Raw genomic sequence first — 11,799 nt, forward strand, 5'->3', positions numbered from 1 at the left:
CCATTCCAAAAGATGCGTTCCAGCAGTGTTTCCAGCAATGGCAGGAACGCTGGGAGAAGTGTATACATTACCAAGGAGACTACTTTGAAGGGGATTAGGGTTTTGTACCTCAAAGTCAATAAATTTATTTTTGCCGACCAAAGGTCCGATACTTTTTGAACAGACCTTGTATATATATATAGATTACAGTATACCACCTATTCAATGCAGTCTAATGGGATACATAACAGTTCAAATGCAGCCAAATTTTGTATGCTGACATTTTAGGACATGCAGAAAAGATTTCCACAAAACCAAAAAATTTAGTTTCAGAACTCAGAATGGAAGTGGATGCTCAGTCATGGGAGGTCTTGTGAACTGATTAGGCATGTTTACCTCAATGGCACAATGAACACACACAACTGTCACATTTGGACTTCCTATATCTATATTTTATATTTTCTAATAACTCTTCATTGAATGCTTCATATCAAGTGTGTATACTTTAAAAGATGTTTATGAAGTGCATATAAAAAAAATCAGGAAACTTAGTATCAAAATTTTATGATAACCTGTGTATATAATTACACATATATATAGATATAAAAAATATTTTACATTTCACATATTTAATTGATTTGTTGTATGATTCTCTAATACTTTAAGTGTTATGCATAAATTGTTACGTTTGGTGCATTTCAAACATTTTTGCTAGGAAAATGATACCCACTACCTCATAATTTCTTAATGTATATAAAACAATTTCTCAAAAATATTTTGAACTTTTAATATTTTATTGAATTGAACAGTGTTTTCCAAAGTGGGCTCTGCAAATCTTTTAAAACATTTTTAAAGTTAGTTATAAAATAAACAAATAATGCATTTGATTCATTATTTTTAAGTGAGTAATTATTTATTTGAATTGGCAATACACCTCAACATGATGCATGATAAGGGCCATTTGCCCTTATCGTGTATCATGCATACAACTGACATTTCATTGAATGATTATTAATGCTTTTTTTATTATTTTTCTGTCAATTGTACAAATGTATAGCAAAAAATGCTGAGGAATTGTGAGGGATCTGCAAAACAATTTTCTTTGCTGAAGGGCTTTACTTTATCAAGTTTGGAAGTTTAGAGAACAACACAATATTTTATGAATTTTCAAACAGCACATTATCTTATCTAAATGTAGGCAAGAAAACTCATTTACTAAAAAGTTTCTAGTTGAATGGTATGAGTTGAAAATACAGTAGAGCGTTGTTTATCCGAAAGCCGGTTATCCAAAACGTTGGTTAACCGAAAGCATTCCAGTCAGCAAATTTAAATTTTCGCTAGTGCTGTGGCGCTGCAATCTTTGGCTATATCTTGGGCTACTCCAATATTTTTTTTGTTGGTGTGCGTGTTTTAGAACCTTTAATCCATCTAGTCATAATATATAAAAATTTCAATCTTATTGCACTCATAATTCAAATACTTTTTTAACTTATAAATCTCTTCTAGTGCCTGGTGCATTGACTATTCTCTTATCTATTTGAGACAGACAGAACATCTTGTTCTATTAAATTGTCATGTATAGAATATTTGTAGAGGTCATGCTGGACTTTTTTTTTTTTGGTTGATTCTAAGATGCATATATTTTACCCTTACTCATCCAAAATAGAGATGCATATTACAATTCATGGCATCCTTTTTAGTCTTAAACAACAATCAATAATTGTTGTGAGTAGACTGTGTGGAGTGGTTTGTATCAATAACTAACATTGTTGTCTATACTGTTAATCAGTCATATCAGTTCAAATGTGTTTTTCTGTGTGTTTAAACTAAACTATTTGTCATCTTGAAAGGAATTTTAGAGGTTGTTACAATGCTGCTAAGGAAGCAAAACTATTTTCTATGCAGAAGAGCATGGAAATGGCATTTATACCTTTATACTTAATTTTATTAAATTTTGTTATCTTAAAATTTACTCTTTATATAACTTGAAATTTTCTTTCAAAATCATGGTGTTCTTGAATCAAACAAATGATTTTTTGAATAAATTAAACATTTATTTACATTTATTATAAAAAGTTAATAAGTAATTTTATAAAATTTAGGTGGAATGCTACCTGTATTACAGACAACATGTCGCCAAATGATTTCTGATTCTTTGAAGAAAACATTATCTCATCAAGACTGTCAGTTTGGCAGGTTGAAAATATTCTTGTCATCAGAAGTGGTAAAAATTGATAGAAAATTGCATTCATTAGAAGTTTTTTTTTCTAATTAAAAATTCAAAGATAATTTTAAACTAAATTGGAAAAATTAGGAATATTCCCTTTTCTTTAAAACTTACTATTTAGTAATTATGTCAAAACTTAAAAAACTTATAATATTTAATTGCTTTTTTATTTTTCTGCATAGAGAAATCATAAACTGCTAAATTAATGAAGAAAAAGTATTAGAAATTCTATAATTTTTGTTTTAAGGCTATGTTAATAGTGTATTTATTTATTTATTAAGTAAATATTTAAAAAGAAACAAAAATGTTAAATTGTTTAATTTTTGATGTTAAAGTAATTTATTTTAATGTTAACAATAATTTAATATTAATTTTAAACTCTTACCTGTTTAATGATAAATGTAATCAAACTAGGATACAGGGTGTCTACTTAAGTGCTTACCCAGGAGCAAGAGAGCTTTCCAGCATTAAAAAAGTATATGGATGTGATATATGCTTATTTCAGCACTAAAATAATTGAAGAAAATTAGTTTAAGATGATTTAACATAACATATATAAATAATGATTGTTAAGGAAAAGACACTATTCCAGAAATTGATATGAAAAAGTTAATTTTATTTCATTAGAGAACATGTTCAAAACAACCACCTTAAGTGGCAATATAAAGATGTTTACAGTTGAGTTGTGTTATGGATGGTATGTAGCATTTGTTGTGTCAGTTATGGGCCTATCATATGCATCTCTCTAGTTTTCTAACATTACAGTGTTGCTAGATATGCATTTAGGTCAAGTCTGAGGAACATTAGTGACTAAGGAATGGGGCTGTTTTCTCCTATCCAGCAGTTGCCAAACCACTCTGAGCCACATCTCTCTGAGAATGAGAAAAGTATCTGTGTCAGCCTCTCATCATAAACTTCAAACTGGACATTTGGGACCAAAGCAGTCCCAATTCATTGGAGCAGAATAAATAAAATGATGGTGTTTACTATATTGCAAAACCCAGCTCATAGATGCCCTTACTCCTATGTACATGGAAATGATCAACCAGTATCAGCCATTTGGGACGATTTGGTTGGCAGGTCCACACTGTGGCAACTACCATTCTTGGGAAGACCAAGCCAAGGAGATGAGCCATTGACAAGCAAATTTGATGGTGGAACGAGGAAATACAAACAGCTGTAAAGGAGAAAGAGAGAATTGAAACAGTGGTTCTAGACAAAGATGATCTTAAACACTACAAGGTTCTAAAATCAGCAGCCAAGTACACAGTAGCAGCAACTAAAGCTGCATACTATGACTATATTTGTACAAAGAATTGGACATGCCTGTAGGGGAAAAGAAAATTTATTGTCTGGCCAATGCACATCATCAAACCACCAATGACATTGTCCAGGTCAAGCATATGAAAGATGAACACCAACAACTCCTGTGAGATCCTCATGCTATCCTTTGTCGCTGGAATGACTATTTCAAAGTCAATAATGAAGAATTTACCCACCCTCCAATTCAGATGCTGACCTAGTCTCTGGACCAGTGTCCTCAATCACCATTTAGGAGATTGAGGAGGAGGTAAGGAAGATGAAAAATGAGAAGGCAACTGGCCCTAATGATATCCCAGTGGAAGGTACTCAGGGTATCAAAATCTTCACTGACCTCTTCAATCAGATCATTAATGAAGGGGTTGCACACTACCTGCTTGGACAACCAGTACCACAGTGCTGATCTGGTAGGATAAGGGAGATGTAATTGAATGCATGAACTACTAACCAATCTGGCTCCCATGTCATGCTATGAAAATATTTGAAAAAATTATTGACTTGGTTGCAAAGAATTGTCACCATCTCTCTGAATCAATGTGTGTTTGTTAAAGNCCATTCCAAAAGATGCGTTCCAGCAGTGTTTCCAGCAATGGCAGGAACGCTGGGAGAAGTGTATACATTACCAAGGAGACTACTTTGAAGGGGATTAGGGTTTTGTACCTCAAAGTCAATAAATTTATTTTTGCCGACCAAAGGTCCGATACTTTTTGAACAGACCTTGTATATATATATAGATTACAGTATACCACCTATTCAATGCAGTCTAATGGGATACATAACAGTTCAAATGCAGCCAAATTTTGTATGCTGACATTTTAGGACATGCAGAAAAGATTTCCACAAAACCAAAAAATTTAGTTTCAGAACTCAGAATGGAAGTGGATGCTCAGTCATGGGAGGTCTTGTGAACTGATTAGGCATGTTTACCTCAATGGCACAATGAACACACACAACTGTCACATTTGGACTTCACTATATCTATATTTTATATTTTCTAATAACTCTTCATTGAATGCTTCATATCAAGTGTGTATACTTTAAAAGATGTTTATGAAGTGCAAATTTTATGATAACCTGTGTATATAATTACACATATATATAGATATAAAAAATATTTTACATTTCACATATTTAATTGATTTGTTGTATGATTCTCTAATACTTTAAGTGTTATGCATAAATTGTTACATTTGGTGCATTTCAAACATTTTTGCTAGGAAAATGATACCCACTACCTCATAATTTCTTAATGTATATAAAACAATTTCTCAAAAATATTTTGAACTTTTAATATTTTATTGAATTGAACAGTGTTTTCCAAAGTGGGCTCTGCAAATCTTTTAAAACATTTTTAAAGTTAGTTATAAAATAAACAAATAATGCATTTGATTCATTATTTTTAAGTGAGTAATTATTTATTTGAATTGGCAATACACCTCAACATGATGCATGATAAGGGCCATTTGCCCTTATCGTGTATCATGCATACAACTGACATTTCATTGAATGATTATTAATGCTTTTTTTATTATTTTTCTGTCAATTGTACAAATGTATAGCAAAAAATGCTGAGGAATTGTGAGGGATCTGCAAAACAATTTTCTTTGCTGAAGGGCTTTACTTTATCAAGTTTGGAAGTTTAGAGAACAACACAATATTTTATGAATTTTCAAACAGCACATTATCTTATCTAAATATAGGCAAGAAAACTCATTTACTAAAAAGTTTCTAGTTGAATGGTATGAGTTGAAAATACAGTAGAGCGTTGTTTATCCGAAAGCCGGTTATCCAAAACGTTGGTTAACCGAAAGCATTCCAGTCAGCAAATTTAAATTTTCGCTAGTGCTGTGGCGCTGCAATCTTTGGCTATATCTTGGGCTACTCCAATATTTTTTTTGTTGGTGTGCGTGTTTTAGCTGGCAGCANGTGTACGTGTGCTGATCTTTGTAATTATAAATTGTGAATACATGTGACTAATATTATTTTCTTTTTTATTTTGTGCATGTTACAAGTTATAAACAAATACTGTATAAACAGAAGAACACTAGCCCGATAACATTAAATCTAAATACCAAAATGATTAATTTACTGTTTTTGTTATTTCTTACTCCTGTTTTTAGGTATTCGGTATTCGGCCGAATAGTGAAAAATAGGCCGAATACCGAATAGTAACCGAATATTCGTTACATCACTAATTATCATGTTAAATACAGACACGTCATATCACATCACAAGCAACGGATCGGTTCGGCATTGATCGAATACGGAGATTTACAGATTAGTCTTCAAATATCAAAAAGGAGGACAGAACTTGACCAACCGTCCTCCTTTTGTACCTTAATATTAGCAATTATTAACCCTATTGCGTACATCTGTGACATTTAAGTACAATCAACACGTGTTTAATTAATTAATTATAAGGGGGGGTAAAAAAAAAGCATCAATTTGTGTCGTAGAAACACGTTCCTTAATTAATACGAGGAATACCAAACGTTTCAAATATTTAAAATAAAACTATTACGTGAACAACGAAATATATCGCCATTCTTTAATTTAAATAAAAATACGGCTTACCATATTAAAAACGTGCGAAACTTCCCTTATTTATGTCATATCCGGCTGCCGGAATATCCGTATCCGGTTGATCATCGCGCCATCTTTCGTTCGAAAATATTCTCGAGTACATAATTATTTTAAAACATTAAAAAAAAGAAAACGTTAAAAATTACCGTTATAAATAAAATTTAATTTCGTAAAAAACAGATAACTTATATATATTTAGTCACGTACAATCATTCGAAAATAAGAAACACTCGATAAACATTTTAAACGGCTGATAAAACCTCGATAAAATACAATTTACAGTAGAGCGTCGTTTATCCGAATGTCAGTTATCCGAAAGAATTCCAGTAGGCAAATTTAAATTTTCGCTAGTACTGTGGCGCTGCAATCTTTGGCTATATCTTGGGCTACTCCAATATTTTTTTTGTTGGTGTGCGTATTTTAGCTGGCAGCACTAGCACTTTTGTGTAGTGTTTTTCTGAGGACTGTGTGTTGTGCTGAATCAAACGTTTTTGATACTAGATTAACTTTTAAAGTATAATTTTTTTTGTTTTTATATTTTTCAATATATTTATTTTGTTTGTAAAAAATAAAGAAATAATTTTTAACGATACAATAGCCACGATTATTATTTTAAAAAGTTTACGTTAGGCTTAACATCGATGAAAATTCAACGCGAAGCGACATGCAACGGAGAAAAATTTCAACGCGGGATAGGTTAATATATTTTTTTGTATATAATCAGTTATCTGAACAACTCCAGTTCCCAATTGATTCGGATAAATGACTCTCTACTGTATATTAATCATTTTTTATGTCAATTATCAACCAAAACTATTCTCAAACAATTTGATATAAGCTGAACTATTATTAATAAATATTGGTACATTACATCTATACTAATATTATAAAGAGGTAAAGTTTGTAAGTTTGGATGTAGGAGGTAATCTCCGAAACTATTCATCTGATTTCAAAAATTCTTTCACCAATATTTAGAATGGACCTTCAGAGTGGACATAGGCCATATATTATTCCATTAAACATTCATATAAATTAAAAGATATCATCTAGGTAAGTGTTACATTTTTGGTGTAGTGGGTGGCAAGAGGCAAGACGTGTACGTATATGAGATAGGTAACTGCGTGGCACAGTTGCGTGGTTGGCAAGATATGCAGTGCATGTGTCTGAACTTGTGCTGAACGTTTGCCTATTTGTTGTCTCTTAAAGTAATGAATATCTTTTATCCCGTATGCATTCCTAAAACATTCATAAAAGATATCATCTAACTGATACTGTTATAGTCACAAACTGAATTCCACACGGGCAAAACCATGGGCACAGCTAGTATATTAAAAAAGAGTAATACATAAGACAGCTGTTAGTTTTGTATTAACTTATATATTATTTTAAAATTGCAATAATGAAATATTTTTATATACATCTAAAATAACTACCACTGTTGTAATATTATTTTGTTAATTTATTTTTACTATATTGTGTTTTAGCCTCATGCTCTTTAGGTGCTGCTCAAGCAAGTTTGGAATTAGCTCTGGAACATCTCAAAGTTAGGAAACAGTTTGGTAAACCACTTGCAGAATTTCAAGTAATCTAATATCATTATTTTTAAAATACTGTGGAGCCTGGTTAACTCAAATCGGTCGGGGGAAAAAATTTGGACTCCAAGTTAAAAAGTTATTGAGTTACAGAGGTTTGGCTAAAAATCAAAATTCTGTGCGTCAATTCATTTGTGATCTATAAAATATTTCTGTGGAATCACTGTGTCAATGTAAATCTCTCAATGCTGACCAGAAACTTGAAACGCTTAACTGAATGGGGTAAATATGCTACTGAGAAATTCTTTCCCAAATTGTTGATCTGTTCACTCCTAAGTGTTTAATAAGGATTTTTTTAATTGTGATATCTCAAGTGTAGAACTTATCTGTTTATTATTTTTTTTTATCACAAAAAACTCATTCTTTGCAATTGTTATATATTTAAAATTTTGCCACAGAGGTTAAAATTTTTTTACATGGAATCAGAATATAATTGTTTTTTAAAATAAATTTATCAAAAATCTATTTATTTATTACATCAGCCAGTTGGAAAAATCCATCAACAAAAAAAAGGGTGAGTTTGAATGCCGGTTAGGTTAGGTTAGACTGTCATCATCAGGGCTGTGGAGTTGGAGTCGGAGTTTTGGTGTTTTAACTGGAGTCGGAGTCGTCAAAAAACCTGCCGACTCTGACTCCTTTTTACTTCCCAACTTGTAATGTATATAAAATGGAAAAGTATTGGAATTGTGTCAAATTTGACCCTCCAAGTTTGTTTTGCAAATCTACGCATTTGGAGACCTCCCGAACCCCTCAAAAAAATCAATAAAAGGGGAAAAATTTGTGTGCGTTAGCGTCTAATTTATTTAATTTCTTTATTTTCTGTTCTGAGCTATTAAACAATATCTCAGAATGGGTAAAGTTTAAGAAACAAAATGTGGCACTGTAGCTTGCATATAAAGGGGCATTAATACTATTAAATTTTGGTTCTTAATTAAAGGTGGACAGGGTGAAGACATAAAAGTGGTCATGTGTCATATCTCTTAATGAATATATTACTCATTATTAGTGTTCAAAATTAAAAAGAAAATAAAATAAAACTCATCTCTACCCTCAAAATAAGCTTTTTTGTCATTTTATAATAGTAGTGTAAAACTGGTTAAGATGTTCTCGCCTACGATACTAGAATGTATATGGGGACATGATTTAGTTCAAACACTTTGACGCTTAATAACTAACTCCTATGTTAAACCATATGACTCTGATTCTAACCACTATGTCAACAGAAATTATTGGTGCTTCAAACAGGGTGAACAAAATCATGCCCCCCCCACACAGTCTAACAGCCACACATATAGAAAAAAACCTTGAATCTTTTGTATATCTTGAAATTTCAAGGTGTCCTGAGTCCAAAAATGTAAAAATTTGGGATGGGTCATTTTTTTGACTGAGTGCTACTTTCTCTCTGTTATATATAACAGCTGAAAAAGTAAAAATTATCGAATACATATTTATATATTACTTAGAGGAGTCTTATAGAATCAAAAGTTTCTACATTCTATCTTTATTAGAACTCTATTTATTGAATTTATTCTGAGGTCACGTGATGACATCAGAATTTCCAAGTCTCTTTCGGTAACAAGTCCGCTCCTGGTCGGAGTAGGTAGATTTTTATGCAACTCCACAGCCCTGGTCATCACACAACATGATGTTTATTTTTAGTCATACATGGTTCCTGCACTTTGTAGAAAGTTTGTGATTAGTTTATTCTATATTGGAACATTAATTCAAATTGGGATTTTGAAACAGTATTTTCATAAACTCTCTGGAATTTTAATTTAAATAAAATAGCTAAATAAGGTGCGTTTCAAATTTATATGGACACGAAAAAATTAAAGTGAAACCCAAATTTGCTGCATTAAGTGACAAATGTTTTATTAAAAATAACATGGATTTACATGTTTCCACACTGCAAAATAAGAATTTTAATCAAACATTAGCATTTTGTCACTGAAAATAATATTTTTGAAAATTTTGTACAAAAAAATTGTTACATATTTATCCGGACAGGCACTCATTTCATGACTTAAATAGAATATTGTTTAGTTTCAAGCATTGAAATATGCAAATCAGCTTACATATCTAATTTTAATACAAATTCTTTATGTAGTTCAATGTTCTGAAATGAGTAGAACAAAGAATTTATCTGATTATGAAAAAGGGCAGATTGATGCCTATAAATCACAAGGCAAGTCAATAAGAAAAATTGCAGCATATATAAATCATCCAAAATCAACTGTTGGTGATTATTTATCAAAAAGACGTGACTAGGATGTACCAAAATTCAAGACAAGTCCAAAACCCAAGCTTATACTTAGAGATTGAAGACAAATCATTAAGGTTTGCTCCACAAAACAAACATCAGTAAGAAAAATAAAACAAGAATTAGACTTACCTTGTAGCAGCACAACAGTGTGGAGAGTTTTAAATAAATCTCCAACGTTAAAATTCAGAAAAAAAAGCTATAATGCCACCACTTTCATTAAAGCACAAAAGTGACAGACTTGATTGGGCACAAAAATACATGACATAGTCCAAAGAATGGATTGAAGTTTCGTTCAGTAATGAAAAACAATTCATCTTAGATAGTCCAGACGGTTGAATGTATTATTGGCACGATTTAAGAACCGAAAAACAAATATTTTCAAAACACCAAATGGGTGGGGGATCAATAATAGTGTGGGGTGCGTTTGGATTCAATGGAACCACAGATTTAGCATTTATAACTCAAAGAATGAATTCAGAGAAGTATCAAGGCATGCCTGAAGATCATTTATTGGAAGCTGGACCAAATTGGATCTTTCAACAAGACAATGCCTGTGTGCATGCCTCTAAATCAACAAAAATGTGGTTTAAACGTAAAAATATTAATCTGATGGCATGGCCTACTAGAAGCCCTGACCTGAATCAGATGGATAATCTTTGGGGGATGATGGTTCGTACCGTTTATGCTAATAGAAAGCAGTTTTCCCAAAATTCATGATTCAAAGGCAGCAATTTCAGATATTTGGGATAAACTTAAGATTGAATTCCTTCAGAATCTAATTGAAACAATGCCTAATCGAGTATTTAATGTAATTAAGTTAAATGGTGGTTACATTGGCCATTGTAAGAAAACTGCAATTTGAAACCTCTCCGGATAAATATGTAACAGTTTTTTTTTGTACAAAATTTTAAAAAATATTATTTTCAGTGACAAAATGCTAATGTTTGATTAAAATTCTTATTTTGCAGTGTGGAAACATATAAATCCATGTTATTTTTAATAAAACATTTGTCACTTAATGCAGCAAATTTGGGTTTCACTTTAATTTTTTCGTGTCCATATAAATTTGAAATGCACCTTAGTTTAATAAATTCAAGTTAACCAGTTTGATTTACATATAAATCCCTATGCTGGAGATCAGGGAAAGAAAATGACTTCAAGTTAACCAGATTCCAATGTTGTATCTTTGTATATTTTTATAAAAATTCAAATTTTTTCATGTTTTTTCTATAGCATCACCAATTTAAACTTTCTCAAATGGCCACAGGACTTGTTGCATCTCGTTTATTAATCCGTAAAGCAGCACATGCTCTTCAAAATAATTTACCTGAAACTGTGTCTCTGTGTTCTATGGCAAAACTATTTGGCACAGAAACTTGTTTTAATGTATGTTATTCATTTTTTAATAATAAAAATAAGTTAAAAGAATTCACTTAAAGATGAACTATTTTCAGATTATAAACCAATCACTCCAGATGCATGGTGGCTATGGATATCTAAAAGATTATGCTGTGCAACAGTATATGCGTGATACAAGAGTTCATCAAATTTTAGAAGGTACTGTTTAACTATTAAATAACTTAATGTTTCTTTAATAATTTAAATTATCTCACTATTATTATATAGGTACAAATGAAGTTATGCAGCTTGTGATCTCCAAGGATATTTTACAAAATTAACATAAAATACAATAATATTAATTAAACAAACTCTCAGTTGTAATGACTATAGTTTTATATAAAACATTGTATTCTGAACAGAATCATGAATAAAAATTACTCTTACGAGATGATGTTTATTTTAAATCACATAAAATAATACAATAAACATGTCAG

The 11,799-nt window shown here is 31.2% G+C and overlaps 1 protein-coding gene across 1 annotated transcript in view; it reads left to right on the forward strand.

The window, feature by feature from the left end:
• Nucleotides 1-11,746, forward strand: part of LOC111639073 (isobutyryl-CoA dehydrogenase, mitochondrial-like) — a 34,200-nt gene extending 22,454 nt beyond the window's left edge. Inside the window, exons 7-10 of the mRNA XM_023384846.1 lie at nucleotides 7,594-7,691; nucleotides 11,198-11,350; nucleotides 11,419-11,521; nucleotides 11,591-11,746. Of these exons, the coding sequence (XP_023240614.1) occupies nucleotides 7,594-7,691; nucleotides 11,198-11,350; nucleotides 11,419-11,521; nucleotides 11,591-11,643 (407 nt within the window). The 3' untranslated portion in view covers nucleotides 11,644-11,746. The remainder of the gene's footprint in view (nucleotides 1-7,593; nucleotides 7,692-11,197; nucleotides 11,351-11,418; nucleotides 11,522-11,590) is intronic.
• The last annotated feature ends 53 nt before the right edge of the window (nucleotides 11,747-11,799 follow it).

This window comes from Centruroides sculpturatus, unplaced genomic scaffold, assembly GCF_000671375.1.
Source record: "Centruroides sculpturatus isolate CEXI.00-Female unplaced genomic scaffold, Cexi_2.0 scaffold1207, whole genome shotgun sequence".
NCBI classification, from domain to species: domain Eukaryota; kingdom Metazoa; phylum Arthropoda; class Arachnida; order Scorpiones; family Buthidae; genus Centruroides; species Centruroides sculpturatus.